Below are 17,918 nucleotides of genomic sequence, written 5' to 3'. Positions count from 1 at the left end.
TTTCCCAAAACTTTTGACGTGGGCTTCGCCATATTTTTGTATGCCAGCCAGGTACAGCATCCAGCTTCTATGAACGCGCCATTTTCCGGGGCGGCTGCGGACTGCAATTTTCAGCGGGGGGGCAGAAAGCTTGGGCCTACCTGCGCTGCAGATTCCAGCCCCCAGCTGCCTAGTTGTACCTGGCTGGACACAAAAATAGGGAGAAGCTCCACGTTTTTTTTTTTTTTAATTATTTCATGAAATTCATGGAATAATTAAGAAAAAAAGGGCTTCCCTATATCGTTGTGTCCAACCAGGTACAAATAGGCAGCTGGTGGTTGGGGGCAGCCCGTTCCTGCCTGCTGTACCTGGCTGGACACAAATATAGTGTGAAGCCCCACGTCAATTTTTTTTTAATTATTTCAGGAAATTCATGAAATAATTAAAAAAAAATTATGTGGGGCTTCGCCCTATATTTGTGTCCAGTCAGGTACAGCAGGCAGGAACGGGCTGCCCCCAACCACCAGCTGCCTATTTGTACCTAGCCGGACACAACAATATAGGGAAGCCCTTTTTTTCTTAATTATTCCATGAATTTCATGAAATAATTAAAAAAAAAAATACGTGGGGCTTCGCCCTATTTTTGTGTCCAGCCAGGTACAACAAGGCAGCTGGGGGCTGGAATCCGCAGCGCAGGGAGGCCCAAGCTTTCTGGGCCCCACCCGCTGCAAATTGTAGTCCGCAGCCGCCCCGGAAAATGGCGCGTTCATAGAAGCGCCATCTTCTGGCGCTGTACCCAACTCATCCAGGGCCCTGGTGCGGTCGCTCACTGGGTAATAAAGGGGTTAAGGCCAGCTTGGCATTATCAGCTGGCCCTAAGCCCGAAATTCATGGGGTCACGCCAATATTAGACATGACCACCATGAATTTCTAGTAAAGTATTTAAAAAAAACACAAACACCCAGAAAAAAGTCCTTTAATTGAAATAAAGACACAATTCTTTATTGTTCTAAATTAAACCATACTTACAGTCACGCCCATTCCAGCTGAAGCCAACGATCTCCTGCAATAAAAGTAAAATAATAAAGCAACCTCATCCTTACCTTTCCATGGTTCCCAGGACAGCTTCAGCTCTGCTACATCGAGATGACAGGCTGGACCGCAGCAGAACGCTGCCATCCAGCCTGTCATCCCGCAGACACTGAGAAGCGCAGGCATGCTTGCGCTCCTCAGTGTCTCGCTGTGACGGCATCCAGATGAGCGGAGGTCATGTCCAATGAACTCAGCTCACCTCATGCACGTCACTGACAGCGTGGGAAAATTCTCCTGCACTCAGCGCTTCAGCGTGAGAATTTTCCCACGCTGTCAGTGACGTGCATGAGGTGCGCCGAGTTCATTGGACATGACCTCACCTCATGCACGTCACTGACAGCGTGGGAAAATTCTCACGCTGAAGCGCTGAGTGCAGGAGAATTCTCCCACGCTGTCAGTGACGTACATGAGGTGAGCAGAGTTTATTGTCGGCTCATCTGGATGCCGTCACAGCCAGACACTGAGGAGTGGAAGTATGCCTGCGCTTCTCAGTGTCTGCGGGATGACAGGCTGGATGGCAGCGTTCTGCTGCGGTCCAGCCTGTCATCTCGATGTAGCAGAGCTGGAGCCGTCGTGGGAGCCATGGAAAGGTAAGGATGAGGTTGCTTTATTATTTTTCTTTTATTGCAGGAGATCGTTGGCTTCAGCTGGAATGGGCGTGATGGTAAGTATGGTTTAATTTAGAACAATAAAGAATTGTGTCTTTATTTCAATTAAAGGACTTTATTCTGGGCGTTGTGTTTTTTTTAAATACTTTACTAGAAATTCATGGTGGTCATGTCTAATATTGGCGTGACCCCATGAATTTCGGGCTTAGGGCCAGCTGATAATGCCAAGCTGGCCTTAACCCCTTTATTACCCAGTGAGCCACCGCACCAGGGCCCTGGATGAGTTGGGTACAGCGCCAGAAGATGGCGCTTCTATGAACGCGCCATTTTCCGGTGGCGGCTGCGGACTGCAATTTGCAGCGGGTGGGGCCCAGAAAGCTTGGGCCTCCCTGCGCTGCAGATTCCAGCCCCCAGCTGCCTTGTTGTACCTGGCTGGACACAAAAATAGGGCGAAGCTCCACGTTTTTTTTTTTAAATTCATGAAATTCATGGAATAATTAAGAAAAAAAGGGCTTCCCTATATTGTTGTGTCCGGCTAGGTACAAATAGGCAGCTGGTGGTTGGGGGCAGCCCGTTCCTGCCTGCTGTACCTGACTGGACACAAATATAGGGCGAAGCCCCACATAATTTTTTTTTAATTATTTCATGAATTTCCTGAAATGATTTAAAAAAAATTGACGTGGGGCTTCGCACTATATTTGTGTCCAGCCAGGTACAGCAGGCAGGAACGGGCTGCCCCCAACCACCAGCTGCCTATTTGTACCTGGTTGGACACAACAATATAGGGAAGCCCTTTTTTTCTTAATTATTCCATGAATTTCATGAATTTAAAAAAAAAAACGTGGAGCTTCGCCCTATTTTTGTGTCCAGCCAGGTACAACTAGGCAGCTGGGGGCTGGAATCTGCAGCGCAGGGAGGCCCAAGCTTTCTGCCCCCCCCCCCTGAAAATTGCAGTCCGCAGCCACCCCGGAAAATGGCGCGTTCATAGAAGCTGGATGCTGTACCTGGCTGGCATACAAAAATATGGCGAAGCCCACGTCAAAAGTTTTGGGAAAAATTAATTAAAAAATAAATAATAATTTAGGGACTGCATCTTTATTAACTCCTCAAATGTCATTTAGTGTTAAAATAAAGGATTTATTTTAAAAAAAATTGACGTGGGGCTTCGCACTATATTTGTGTCCAGCCAGGTACAGCAGGCAGGAACGGGCTGCCCCCAACCACCAGCTGCCTATTGTACCTGGTTGGACACAACAATATAGGGAAGCCCTTTTTTAAAAAAATTATTTCATGAAATAATTTTAAAAAAAAATGCGTGGGGCTTCGCCCTATTTTTGTGCCCAGCCAGATACAACTAGGCAGCTGGGGGCTGGAATCCGCAGCGCAGGGAGACCCAAGCTTTCTGGGCCACCCCCGCTGCAAATTGCAGTCCGCAGCCGCCCCAGAAAATGGCGCGTTCATAGAAGCGCCATCTTCTGGCGCTGTACCCAACTCATCCAGGGCCCTGGTGCGGTGGCTCACTGGGTAATAAAGGGGTTAAGGCCAGCTTGGCATTATCAGCTGGCCCTAAGCCCGAAATTCATGGGGTCACGCCAATATTAGACATGACCACCATGAATTTCTAGTAAAGTATTTAAAAAAACACAAACACCCAGAAAAAAGTCCTTTAATTGAAATAAACACACAATTCTTTATTGTTCTAAATTAAACCATACTTACCATCACGCCCATTCCAGCTGAAGCCAACGATCTCCTGCAATAAAAGTAAAATAATAAAGCAACATCATCCTTACCTTTCCATGGCTCCCACGACAGCTTCAGCTCTGCTACATCGAGATGACAGGCTGGACCGCAGCAGAACGCTGCCATCCATCCTGTCATCCCGCAGACACTGAGAAGCGCAGGCATGCTTCCACTCCTCAGTGTCTGGCTGTGACGGCATCCAGATGAGCCGAGGTCATGTCCAATGAACTCAGCTCACCTCATGTACGTCACCGACAGCGTGGGAAAATTCTCCTGCACTCAGCACTTCAGCGTGAGAATTTTCCCACGCTGTCAGTGACGTGCATGAGGTGAGCTGAGTTCATTGGACATGAACTCGGCTCATCTGGATGACGTCACAGAGAGACACTGAGGAGCGCAAGCATGCCTGCGCTTCTCAGTGTCTGCGGGATGACAGGCTGGATGGCAGCGTTCTGCTGCGGTCCAGCCTGTCATCTCGATGTAGCAGAGCTGAAGCTGTCGTGGGAACCATGGAAAGGTAAGGATGAGGTTGCTTTATTATTTTACTTTTATTGCAGGAGATCGTTGGCTTCAGCTGGAATGGGCGTGATGGTAAGTATGGTTTAATTTAGAACAATAAAGAATTGTGTCTTTATTTCAATTAAAGGACTTTATTCTGGGTGTTTGTGTTTTCTTTTAACTTTGACTATGGGGTTAGTAATGGGGGTGTCTTATAGACGCCTCTCCATTACTAACCTGGGCTTGATGTCAGCTGGCATTATAAGCTGACATCAACCCCAACCCTATTACCCCCTGCCACCGCACCAGGGCAGCGTGGAAGAGCGAGGCTAAGTGCCAGAATTGGCGCATCCTATGGATGCGCCATTTCTGGGGCGGCTGACGGCTGGTGTTTCTAGCCTGGGAGGGGGCCAATATTCATGGCACCCTTCCTGGGCTATTAATATCAGCCCCCAGCTGTCTGCCTAGCCTGTGCTAGCTATTAAATTAGGGGGGACCCCACGTTATTTTTTTGGGGGGGTTCCCCCATTTTAATAGCTAGTAAAGGCTAGGTATTCAGCTGGGGGCTGATATTAGTAGCCTGGGAAGCTCCGTGGGTATTACCCCCTTCCCAGGCTTCAAACATTTGCCCCAGCTGTCTGCTTAACCTCCGCTAGAGCCTAAAATTAAGGGGAACCCCACGCCAATTTTTTTTTAAATAAATCCTTTATTTTAACACTAAATGACAAGTACAGTAATCAACACTGTCACTGTACTTCATATATATGTGACTGACATGTTTCTATCTATCTAATCTATGTGTGATTCTCTATTCTTTCCATTCTAAATTGTCGGGTACAGATGCTGAATTGCCGGCCGGCTTTCTTAAAGAGACGGTGCATGAAAACACTATTATTTTTTTAAATAAATCCTTTACACTAAATGACAAGTACAGTAAGCAACACTGTCACTGTACTTCTTATATATGTGACTGACATGTTTCTATCTATCTAATCTATGTGTGAAGCTCTATTCTGTCTATTATAAATTGTCGGGTACCGCTGCTGAATTGCCGGCCGGCTTTTTTAAAGAGACGGTGCACGAAAACACTAATATTTTTTTTAATAAATCCTTTACACTAAATGACAAGTACAGTAAGCAACACTGTCACTGTACTTCATATATATGTGACTGACATGTTTCTATCTATCTAATCTATGTGTGATGCTCTATTCTTTCTGTTGTAAATTGTCGGGTACCGGTGTATGCCGCTGATGAATTGCCGGCTTTTCATGTCATTCTACATTATTCTTAGTTGTTTTACTTCATGTAGAATTAACCTACAAGGAAAGAAAGGGTTTATTTTCATTCCGATATTTGTGTCCCATTGACTTGCATTGGTTTCCGGTATCGGAATCGGCGATATCCGATACTTTTTGGGTATCGGCCCGATCCAATCCGATACGATATTTCCTGATATCGGAAGGTATCGCTCAACACTAGTCATCACCTTTGCCTTCAGACATATTCTTCATTATGCTGGAAAAAAAGCATAGTACATCACCGAATTGCTCCTGGATCATTGGGAGAAGTTGCTCTTGGAGGAAGTTTAGATCCCATGCATTATGGCATTATTCTTAGTCAAAATTGCAAATGAGCCCATTCCCCGGGATGAAAAGCAACCCACACATGAATGGTTTCAGGATGTTTTACCATTGTTCTGACACAGGGCTCCTTTTCTTCTGTGGACAATCATACCTCCAGATGTCCAAAACAGTCTTCATCAGAGAAAACTATTTTTCCCTAATACTCTGCAGTCCAATCCCTGTACTTCCTGCAAGGTTATTTTCTGTGATGAAAACCCCTTTTTGACTGTTTGGCCTGTTTGGGATATCTGAAACAATGATTGCTCAGAGAAGAAAAGGTGAGTGCTACCAGAAGTCCTGTGTCATGCCAACAGTAAAGCCTCCTGAGATAATTCATGAGTGTGGGCTTCTCATCCATGGATGGGGCTCACTCACAATCATGCCTAAGAATACTGCCATGAAAAAAGAATGGGATCTAAATATCCTTCAAGACCAAATTTTCCCATCATCCAGGAGCAATTTGGTGATGCTTTTTCCAGCATGATGGAGACCACGTCACAATGCAAAAGTAAAGATGCTTAGTAAATAAGACATTGTAATTTTGGATCCATGGCCTTGAACCCACCCAGATGCCAATCCCATTCTTTGCTCAATCCTCAAATAGCAGGTGGACAAACAAAAACACAGAAATCTTGAAATGCTCCAAGGACTGATTAGACAAGAATGGGTTGTCATCAGTCAGGATTTGGCCCAGAAGCTGATATCCAGAAGCCGGGGTAAATTGCAGAAGTCTTGAAAAACAAGGGACACAATGTAAATATTGAGTCTTTACATAAACTTTACGTATTTGCCAATAAAAGTTTAAAAACTAATGAAATGCTGTACTTCAGTAACTGAAGAAACATCTGACTAAAAGATCTAAAAACCCTGAAGAAGCAAACTTTGTTAAAACCAAAATTTGTGTCAGCCTCGAAACTTATGGCCATGACTGAACAATGGTGGGGAAAAACAATCACTAGTACCATTGTTCTGTCCTCATAGAGCTTTGCATTATCTGCAGCACATTCCCTGGCAGCTGATAAAAGAGTTTATACCAGAAAAAAACAAAAAACAACCTGATCACCCAATTAATGATCATTTTGCTTGTAGGTCTGATGATTGCCGACTGGCAACCACATGATTATCCATTCATCTAAATGCAGCATGTAAATGAGGGACAGCTGTTGGCTGAACATGCATTTGGCCTACATCCATCTAAAGCGTATGGCCAACTTTAGTCAACAGTAGAGCAAGTATTAGAAGAGCGTAATACTGCCATATTTTAGAACCAATATTATGAAACTGATAAACATAAAATCCAAGCCTTTACGGAGATAAATTTCGATCACCATAGTACCCTCAGTGGGTAAAAATATTATAATTATCAGGTTCACCTATGTTCTGAATAACTTTTTTTCATCCTAGGTTTAAAGGGGCCTGACAGATCTAATAACATGTGCCCAGCTGAGCTCATATATAATGTTACTTATATAAGATTTTTGTTTGGGGTCTCACACAAAGTACAAATTCAATGGCATCTAGCAAACCTTCCAGAAAAGGGTTGACATTGGGAGAGACATGGGTCAAAAAGGAGTCAACTTTCCCTGTCTGGCACCCACTCACCTACTGAAATAACCCACACATTCACATTCAGCCATGCCATGTTTTAAGGACCTTTACAAGGGGTAATGATTGTTTTCCATGTAAAGGTGTCCAGAGATCCAATGATAATTTACTTGCTTATTATTGGCCATGTAAACGGGAAGGTATTGATAAAAACAATCATTCATTCTAAACCTTCACAATAATTGCAATATGTAACTTTTATTAAACGTGCACTGATCAACTTGCTATATTATCAATCAGTCCCTATGCGTCATGGGGAGTCACAACGGTGATCTCTTTTGGCCCATTTAGACAGACAGATCCAGACCTTTAATTGACTGCTGATTGGATAAAAAACAATTGGCAGTCAACTACTGGCCTGCTTATACAGTCCGTCTAAACATTAATGGGCACAGAACAATTGTTAATATGATCGTTCTTTCCCAATACACTAACATTATAATCGGCAACACATCTCCAGTTGCATCACCTTTTTTTGGCTACCTGTCCTTATAATTAGCAAACAATACTGTATAAGCAATAGAAGTGGTGACTTGTCAGAACATTGTTTGGTTTGAACACTTGTACCGACCAAGTCATCACAGATTTTCCATGTCCTTTTCTTTCAAATTCTCAACTCTGTAAAAATAAATAAACCATTTGCAGCCATCATGGCGAATTTCTCCATTTTATAGTCACTTAATGTCTCTTCTAGTACATACACCCATTGATATATAGGATCCATATCCTACTCTGAGCCTCAAGTGCCCATATAACCAGCCAAATACCGATCTAACACTATCATCTGCTCTCACGCTGAATCACTGCTCGGATTTATCTGAACCAAGACAATATGATTCCCGGCGCTCTGAGCCTCATTGTAGATTCAGATTACAAATCTCAGCATTCACTTACACAAACACAGAGATATCTTGTTCAGGAACAGGTGTCCTACTCAACATGAAGCAAGGGATCATGAGAAACCGATCACAGAAACACAGCGGCGTTAATCTGTTCTCCTGACTACCCCTAGCAGGCTGGTTATTCATATGGATGATATGTCACTCCTCTCACAGTGAAAGCTTATGAATGACTGCTAACTTCCATTAAAAATGGCAGAAATGCGCAAATAATCTAGTAGGTAAGAATTTGAGAGAACGTTAGCTCACAAAATGGTGTGAGCAGATTTGGATAGTTGTGTAAGAGAGTGGAAGAGTGATCACCACCCCCTGAAGATCATATGATAATTGTAATGTTTTAGGCTAGGGTCACAACACCGTATTTTCTCTCATAAGAGAGAATGAGGGCGAATATGCTAATCACACTATGATCATATTCTGATTTCCTGAACATAGTGGGATCCGATTTTCTCAGATATAGAGAAAGTGGAAAAAAAGATTTCTCCATCTTCTCCATTCTTTAGTCCATGAAAATCGAACAGCACTCAGATGTTATCCGAGTACGGTCTGATGTTTTCCATGGACCCATTGACTTGCACGGCCAAGTGCGATACGAATTTTAGATGCAAATTGTGCATGCTGCAATTTTTTCCCCGAACAGATTCTGTGAATGGCTCCGTAGAATAACATTGGTCCCAGTGTGATCCAATATTTTGTCGAATTGCACTTGGACCAAAAATATGGTCGTCTGCACGAACCCTTATGTTGGTGCATTTCTCAGATGCTGTATTTATTTATAGAGTACTGTGAAAACTATAGCAAGCTTGCGGAGTTTTGGTAAAGAAAGGGTTAGCAATTAGTGGGAATCTCATGGAGGAACTTCAGCTATACAAGGAGCTGTTTAGGCCTAGCACACCAGGGTGCCTGTAGTTATACCACAGTGAGCATCAGCCAGACAGAAGTAGGTTCTATCACAACGTGAATCCAGCAAATGTGTTATCCTGGAAGTGAGTACAGCTTCGTGGGAAGCTGGAAGAGGCCCAAACAGGAGCAGAGTTGGGAAGAACGGTGGAGCAGAGCTACTAGAGGTCTTGAGACTGCTGTGGACTGGACAAGGTCTTCAAGATTTAGTGGTGGATTGCATGCTGCCAACCTAATGTGGAAGCAGGGGTGGATTAAGAGTAGCAAGGGCCCCGGGCAGTTTAGAAGGCGCGCCCCCCCCCCCCCCACACACACACACACACACACACACACACACACGATGTATGACATGTCACATGATCCCCTGTGATAGATCATGTGATAGTTCACGTGAAATTAATTTGGCACAATATTAATTATAATAATTTTTTTTAGGCTGTGTGCCCACTATGTGTTTTTTAAGCAATTCCGCTGCAGAAACGCTTAAAAAAGGCTTGGTAGAAGGTCTGCCATGTTCCCCAATGATAATCCGCATGTGCTGTGCACATGCTGCGGAAATTTCTGCTGCGGATTATCATTGTGGAAAAATCCACAGCACTACCAATTATTTTGCGGAAACTCGGCGTACGTAGCCATCTATACACAGCGGGAGGCCGCACGTAGCCATCTATACACAGCGGGAGGCCGCACGTAGCCATCTATACACAGCGGGAGGCCGCACGTAGCCATCTATACACAGCGGGAGGCCGCACAGCGCCATCTATACACAGCAGGAGGTTGCACAGCGCCATCTATACACAGCAGGAGGTTGCACAGCGCCATCTATACACAGCAGGAGGTTGCACAGCGCCATCTATACACAGCAGGAGGTTGCACAGCGCCAGCTATACACAGCAGGAGGTTGCACAGCGCCAGCTATACACAGCAGGAGGTTGCACAGCGCCATCTATACACAGCAGGAGGTTGCACAGCAGGAGGCAGCACAGCGCCATCTATACACAGCAGGAGGCAGCACAGCGCCATCTATACACAGCAGGAGGCAGCACAGCGCCATCTATACACAGCAGGAGGCAGCACAGCGCCATCTATACACAGCAGGAGGCTGCACAGCACCATCTATACACAGCAGGAGGCTGCACGGCGCCCCCCCAGAGACAGCGGGAGGCCGCACGCATGTCACGCACACACAGACATATACATACACGCATAAACACATTTGAAACACAAAAACACTTATAAACAGACATCACACAATGATATCTGCCTGCACACACACACTCAATCACACATACACACTCTCTCACACACACACACAGACTCACCATCCCCTGGCTCAGCTCCAGTCCTCTCCGGTGGTAAGTAGCAGTGCAGGGCGCGCACTGCGTGACGTCACAGCTAGGAGACACGGCCGCGCACAGGGCCGTGTCAGCACAGGGAAGTTAACTGCTGCACAGCTGGCCTGGCCGGAGAAGAAGCAGCGGCCGTGCGCCGCTGCTGGGGGAGCGATCTGGAGGCCCCCTGCCACTGTCTGCCAGTATGTGCCGCAGCGCCGCACATATAATGAGGGCAATCCGGCCATAGACACTCCGGAGCCCCGGGCCCCCTGGAGGCCCGAGGCCCCGGGCGGTGGCCCGGATTGCCCTCATTATAATCCGCCTATGTGTGGAAGATTTAGAGAAGGAATTCTATTTCTTGCCTCATGTGAGGATCTGAAAAGGTAACTGCTTCAGCCGGACGTAGCACAGAAGGATTCTGCTAATGTTGATTTATATGACTCTGAGATCGAATTGGAGAAGAAATGGAGAGTACTGCCATGTGTAGCCATCAGTATGAAAACTCAGTCAAATTCAAATGTGAATACGAGTTAATCTGATGCCAGTTATATGTTCTGTTTTTTCATCTTCTCCAGTTGTACCATCTGCAAAGGTATCTCAGAAAGTCTAAGCTGTGGAACTCCATCATCCAACTATCTTCATGTCATAGTCAATAAGGTCCATGAAACTCAGTGACATGGAGCCGTTTTGGGGGATACTCATATAGGAAAACCACATTTGCTTTCCCTGTACTTAAAAAGGACCTTTCACTAGATTTTTTTTCCATTTAGACTCAGTTCTTCCTCCATTTGACGCTACTCTACTGATTCAAGATTTTTTTTTCTCTGCCCCTCCGTTCCAAAGTTATGCCCTCTGGAAATAAAAATGCATATTTTCCCTTCAACCAACTTGGCATATAGCACATAATGATCTGTGTGTCCATAGTAAAGAAACATATTTTTCTTGGTCCTTTTCTACGTGTGATGGTACATTAAAGAAAAATCACTGCTTTAGGCCTCATTCAGACTTCCTTATTTTTCACGTACGAGACAAACGTATTGAGTTTCATCAGTGTTATTTATCGGAGTTTCAGCATAGTGTCATCAGAGTTTGGTTCAAGTTCTATTAGTTTTTCTCATATGGGAAAAAAAAAAGTTTATCCACCTTCTCCTATCTATCAGTTCATGACAATCAGACAGCAATGGGAGGCATTCGAGTACTGATTTTTTCATGAACCCATAGACTTGCGTAGCTGATTTTGATCCAACACACGGATCAATATAGGACATATTTCTGTGATTTCGTGTGGAGCACTTGGTCTGACAAAAGAAAAAAAAATTGGATATTTGAACAGCCCCAAAGACTGTCGTAGGTACGAGTCCTATCCATAAAGAACATGAATAGAACTAGGACATGAAAAATGAATGATTGAATGAGGCCTAAGCAAAATCTGGATGGAAAAATTTTATAAAAACAGTCAAATGATGACCAAGCATATACACGCCATGTTGTATAAAAAAAGACATTAAACATCAACCTTCTTTTGGCGTTGTTCAGACAGTGATTTCTTTTATGTATTTCTTTGATGCATATCTTATTGCACTTTATTTTCTAGGTGTTCTTTTGGCTGGAAATTCCCTAAAAATCTAACTTGGGCCTCATTCAGACAACAGTGTTTCTCACACATGTTCAATCCATGTTTATTCATGGATAGAATAAGTATAGTCTATTGGCATTCTGACATGTTTGTTTAGTTTAAAAAAAAATGGAGACTTGTCCATTTACCATTTATGATCCGATTTGCAGATCCATTCAAGTGAATGGGTTTGTAAAAAAAAAAAAAGAATGCCATCTGAGTGTCATGTGAGTGCTGTCTATTTTTTACTGTTTAATAGATGGGAGAAGCTTGGAAAATTATTTTTTTTCATATACTCCATTGATAAACGAAATGGGAGGTCCATTGTCCAGTACTCATCTCTTGGCCAGAGCAAAGAGCTGTTAAAAAAGGTCTCTGAAGGACCTGTCCTGTCTTATATTACACAGATAACTTATTGATGTGAATGGGCACTGTATTTGTGCTTTATTTCCCCTGTGATGGTGCTCTACAGAAATTGAACACTTACTGACAGTTTTCTCACAGATTACATCTGATCGATCGGTTTCCAGATGGAGGACACATTTGGCCCAGTTCATTATTGCATTTGCGCCTGTTTTTTGTCAAGTTTTTGGGGTCTTGCATGTTTTTTATGAGTTGCACCAATTTCATTTTTCCATTTGCGCCTTTTTTGAAGTCTACTTTATGTGTTCACATGTTGTTGTTTTTTACTTCGCCCCTGTGGGTAGAGTTTACATTTTTCCAAATGTTTTAGTCTCATTATTTGTGACTTTTAGTAAAATTGCAAAATTTGTCGCAAATGTACCTCCAGTCTCCCCTAGTGTGATTTCATTCACATCAGAATTTTTGTATGCAATTTTTGAGACTTTTTACAAAATGTGTGACCTTTTGGGCTAAAAAGTCACAGAAACAGAAAAAAAAAGACCATTTTTGACTTTGCTCAACATTCATGAATCACACACATCATTTTTATGACTTTGACGCAAAAAAATGTCAGTAGATAACTCAAGCAAAAAAAAAAAAAGAAAAAAGGGACTTAAAAAAAAAAAATCCTCAAATTGATGAATCAGGGCCTATGTGTCCTGCTTTCTGCGTAGGGACACTTAACAAGTAGACAAGTCTTTACAGCAGATAGTCGGCCATTTTGAACTTTGTTTTGCCCACTATTTTTTAAAAGTCAAATTGGTTGAAATCCAAAATGTAATGATCATTTTTGTCCAATAACAAGACAACAACTGAAAAAAGTTAAAGCCACCCATAGACAGTAGATCAATACTGGTGGATCAAGTAGTTTTCCACAAGATCAACCAAAGATTTTTTTTGGTTTGAGGTTTGCCATGTCCAATCAGTCGCCCCTCATGCTGAAGGCTTTTTTTCTAGCCAAGTTAATTTGGCCTCCTCTCTCCATCTTGAATGCTTGTATCATGGGGTGATGGTTTAGCATCGATGCCTTAGTTTTATGCCCTAGTAGGGTTTGTGAATGTAGTAGTAGGCCTGCTTACTTGGTATTCACCACTATGAAGTCCTCCTTAAACATTACACTAACCGATGTGGACTCCTAATGTATATGGGGACCCCTGACAGATGGGAGATAAGGATCCAGCTTGTCCAATTTTGGACTGACGATCTTTTTGGTCTCGAAGAGATGAGGCAAAGTCAGAGGAACCTGGCTCTCTCATAGAGAACACAGGATCACTCGGCAGAGCAAGGGCTCCTGTATATGGGATCAACAGCCTAGATAACTGCCGACCAAATGATCACCTGAACCATTGTTCGGCCGAAAGCTATCTAACGTGTATGAGGGGCTTTAGGTAAGAAAGGGGCTACAAAAGGGTGTCCCTCAAAAATCTGACATCCTTTCATTACACAGACAATCCATTGATTTGTGTGCCCTGTGTACTGCTTCATGTATCCTGTGGGGGCAGTGTAAAATAACTGAACACTTTCTCCCAGCTAATGCCTGCTTCACATCAAATTTTTGTCATTTTTAGCAGCCACACTTTTTTAGATTGTTAAAAAAGAGTTTTGTAAAACTGATGCATTTTAAAGCATGTCTGCTTTTTTAATATGTTTTTCATCTGTGTGTTTTTTTTTTTTTTTTTTTTTATTTAAAATGGATCCAATATTTTTAAATGATGCAGGGGAGTGTCAGGAAATCATGTGACTTGTTTTCTGGGTGGGGGGGGGGGGTAAAAAAAATGGATGAGAAAATGGATGCATAAAATACATATCCATAGGTCTTCCATAAACTAAAGTGTTAGAAAAAAAAATGGATCAATTTTTTCTACTTTTTTTTTTTAAAAAAGATGAAAAAGTGCAGCAGATGGCTTTTTTTGCATCCTGAATGAATATGTGCACAAACATATGTCAAATGGAAACTCTTAAGACATACTTTTTTCTATGTAAATACAGACTTATCCGTTTAAATGCATTTTTTTTTTTACAGTACAAACGGATACATCAAGTACAGCACAAAAACGTGGCGTGAAACAGGCTTAATTGCTGGAAATCCTGTTGGGAACACCCTGTTCTCAATTTATAATCTGCCAATTGGAGAAAGGAGAAACGGGTTTTCTACGCAGTTGGTGAGGATCCAAACGAAAATTCCACGAGACAGGTAACGTGTTAATGTGGTTTATTTTCAACGCGTTTTGAAGTCATCCAACTTCTTGATCAGGAAAATACCACAATATCGTGTTTTTTTCCTCATGAAGTTGGGTGACTTGGAAACACGTTGAAAATAAGCCACATTAACTTGTTATCAGTTTTGTGGAATTTTCGTTTGGATCCTCACCAGCCGCGCAGAAAACCAGTTTCTTCTTTCTCCAATTGGCACTATATTGGTTATCCAACCCATGGAGCTGCATCAGTTGGTCTTTCCAAGCTTTATGTGTTGTGCCTCACACAACTGAACCAGGTGAGCAATGCATAACCTTTTTCACCTATACCACTGTTCGTCGGATAAAACATTGCGCTTTTTCTATTCCCTTGTTTCTTCTCTAATTTGTAATTTGAGAATTTTTCTTCCAAAAAAAAAATCCAAAACGTTAAAAGAGGACAACCCCTTCAAGGGGTATTGTGAAATTGATGATCCCATGGAATAAATCAAATGCAAATATTTTATTCACGAACAGGATAAAATCTTAGCTGCTTTATCTCTCCCATATGTCATGCCTGAGAGGTTGATGTACAACTTGCCTCAGCTTGCTATAATGAGCTGCAGCATATCAGAAGTCCTATGTTGATGCCTGAAGCATTTTATAGCTGCGATGGGTGGACCCGTTATTGTAAATTACAATCCCTGGATTAAGTCCAATTGTATTTTTGGAGAAAAGTTTCTTAACTAAGTAAATAGAGGTGAAGAAGTTAACAAAGAGTTATTCATGGTGCTTATCTGAGATTCAGCAAGGGACGTTTTGACACCAATGGTAATGTCCATTCAATGCGTCTGTCCATCATTAATTCCTGAGCCAAGAACAATAGCAAATCAGGGCATGAAAAGACAATCCTAATTAGATGAAAGACAAGACTCTGGAGACTGAATGTCCCAACTTGTCTCAGAGACATCAGTCTACCTGCCTGGGGCACAGAATGAATAGCACAAATCTTTCCAAACCTACCCAAGGATGGACAGCAGAGCCACCCTCCATGCAGATCCTATATCAAATAATATCTCTCGGCACAAAAGTTGGTTGGGCAAGAAGTGATAATGACCTGCTACATGGTACCATATGTCATGCTAGACCAGACTTAGGTCATCAATAGTTCTCCAGCTGTTGTGGTACCAAAGTACTTAAGATGCCATAACAAGACCTTCTGAAAAGCCACCCGTCTTGTGGTCTGGTACGAAGAAATAACATATGGCGCAATCATAGACACTCATGCATCTACTGACTGTATGAATCCAAAATGATCAGACAAGGTGAGATCCAAAATATATGATATAGTATATTTACTGAAAGAGTAGTGGATGCTTGGAACAGATTACCCGGAGAAAAGTCAAAAACGTGCTAAAGATATTAGAAGCCGAAATCTATCACTGGGTCTCTTCCGGCTGTCAATGTATGAGTATTTTATCATGTTACACAGATGCATTTATGTAAAAAAAAAAATACAAAAGGGTGATAAAAAGACAAACATTTCAGTCGTGTATATAAGATAAAAATATTAAAACATTACAGACATGCTTTTTTTTTAGAAAAAAAAAATAGTTAAAATAAGAGGTTAGTTGCGCTGTCACTACTTTGTATTATAAAATGGTTAATGAAAATAGTAGCACACATAAGGACACAGCCCATGGACTGGCTACAAGGAAGAAAGAGGCACAACAAGTCCAATGACTGCATCTCCCACCAGAGCCCACCGGTCACAGAGCACAGAGTACGGCTCCTAGTGCAGCTAAAGAAAAGTCTTTTGTTACTTCCACACAAAAGCCAATGTCTCTCCCTTCCTGGGCCCTTTCCCAGCTCAGCGGCCTCCATGAAACTCTCCGGGTAAAGAAAAAAATAAAGTCATAAAAACTTTTTTTTTTTTTAAAGCAGCATGGTCATAGATAAGTTTGTGATGAAGGGAGTACAAGTTAGGGGGTCTGCAGAGCAGCTCTCATCAGATCAATCCAACCGCAAGGAAAAGAGAGGAATGAAAAAAACTTTCCCAGCTTCTCACTGCCACCAGATCCCAAAACCAGTATGATCACTTACTTGTCCGTCTCTTGTGACATGTTTGATCCAATGAACTCTCCCTTTATGTTCTCCCTAGCTCCCTGGTGGAACTGGACTTTCAAGTCTGTGCAGGTAAAGGTGTGTGGAAGGGAAAGAGATGGCAGAACAAGTGCTACTGGTAATTCTTCTTTTTTTTTTTTTCCTCTCTACCTTACACCCCTCCCCCCCTCCTTTGACTTTTTTTTTTTCTTTCATTCCCAGCCCAGCCAGAAAGGTGAGAGACAGGTAGGCTGCTACGCCCCCAGGTCTCTCCTCCCCAATCTCCACCTCTTGTAGAACAGTCACACAGGTCAGTGTTGTCCTATGTCCCTTCCCATGTACGCTGCTGCGGAGTAGCATTGCAAGTGAAGGGGTTAATGATATCACCTGTATACAGATATCACCTGTATACACAGGGGTGCGTGGCTTGCAACAAAGAAAAGTTATGTTTTTTTGATAAGATGAACATCTACGTAGGGTAAGGCGTCTACATCATGACCGTACAGCAGGAAGGAGAGGAAAGAATGTGCATTTGTTATAATTAACCCATTATTGCACGCGTACAAATGAACTCCTGCAGATAGTGGCTGTGCCGCAACACCCCCCTAATTCTGTCCAATACTGGATCATGTTGAATGATAAATTTTTCACATTTGTAGACACTTTTGTCTAAAGACCCCTCCCCCCGACCCCCCCTACACATTAGATAGCTGTCGATCATTTGGACAATCGTTCGGCAGCCATCATATGTTTTCAGAGCCGCTGCCAGATATCTCTGGTGATGGCTAATCTCAGAGAAAACAAAAGGATCGTCACTCCGAAATTGGACATGCCGGATCCTTATGTACCCCCATCTGTCCTAGGGTCCCATACACATTAGTTTGTTGGGCAAAACCCTTGTTTTTATTCCCAACTTGGCCGACATTACTCTAATGTGTACGGAGGTCTTAACTTTACATCAACTATTCGTTAAAACACCCAATTGCAGAATAAAAAGGAAAAATTACCAAGACTGAAGTTTTATATGTCAGTCTTAAACCAAAAGCCCACTGGAGTTAGAGTCACATGCCTCTTAATAAATTAGGCTTTCAGAATATTAAATCTACAAGATGGCGTAGATTCCAGCTACAAAGTACTCCAGGTTTTTGGCATACACTATAATAAATGTGCCGGCACAATTCCCATCCGCTAAGATCGGGCTGCAAAAGTGCAAACATATTGGTGCAGATACCCCTGTATAGATGTAAATTTTGACACCTTTAAACAGCAGGCAGTTTTGGTCTTTATAACATTAATGGTATATGGATGAAATAACATAAAACTATATAGTTCAGGTCGTCA

The 17,918-nt window shown here is 42.7% G+C and overlaps 1 protein-coding gene and 1 long non-coding RNA gene across 7 annotated transcripts in view; one reads left to right on the top strand and one right to left on the bottom strand.

Annotated features, from left to right (window-relative positions):
* The window catches only part of GRHL2 (grainyhead like transcription factor 2), a 95,749-nt gene extending 79,006 nt beyond the window's left edge, over positions 1 to 16,743 (bottom strand). Inside the window, exon 1 of the mRNA XM_073679679.1 lies at positions 16,578 to 16,743. Within this exon, the coding sequence (XP_073535780.1) occupies positions 16,578 to 16,597 (20 nt within the window). The 5' untranslated portion in view covers positions 16,598 to 16,743. The remainder of the gene's footprint in view (positions 1 to 16,577) is intronic.
* LOC141265958 (uncharacterized) overlaps positions 16,634 to 17,918 on the top strand; it is a 47,238-nt gene continuing 45,953 nt past the window's right edge. For all 6 annotated transcript variants that reach the window (XR_012320179.1, XR_012320177.1, XR_012320181.1 and 3 more), the window contains exons 1-2: positions 16,634 to 16,716; positions 16,800 to 16,887. This is a non-coding gene — a long non-coding RNA (uncharacterized lncRNA). The remainder of the gene's footprint in view (positions 16,717 to 16,799; positions 16,888 to 17,918) is intronic.

Source organism: Phyllobates terribilis, unplaced genomic scaffold (assembly GCF_046119375.1).
Source record: "Phyllobates terribilis strain yellow unplaced genomic scaffold, ASM4611937v1 Scaffold_4__5_contigs__length_816908805, whole genome shotgun sequence".
In the NCBI taxonomy this organism is placed as follows: domain Eukaryota; kingdom Metazoa; phylum Chordata; class Amphibia; order Anura; family Dendrobatidae; genus Phyllobates; species Phyllobates terribilis.
Note: the sequence above shows the minus strand (reverse complement) of the source record. Positions and strands in the feature narration are given on the sequence as shown.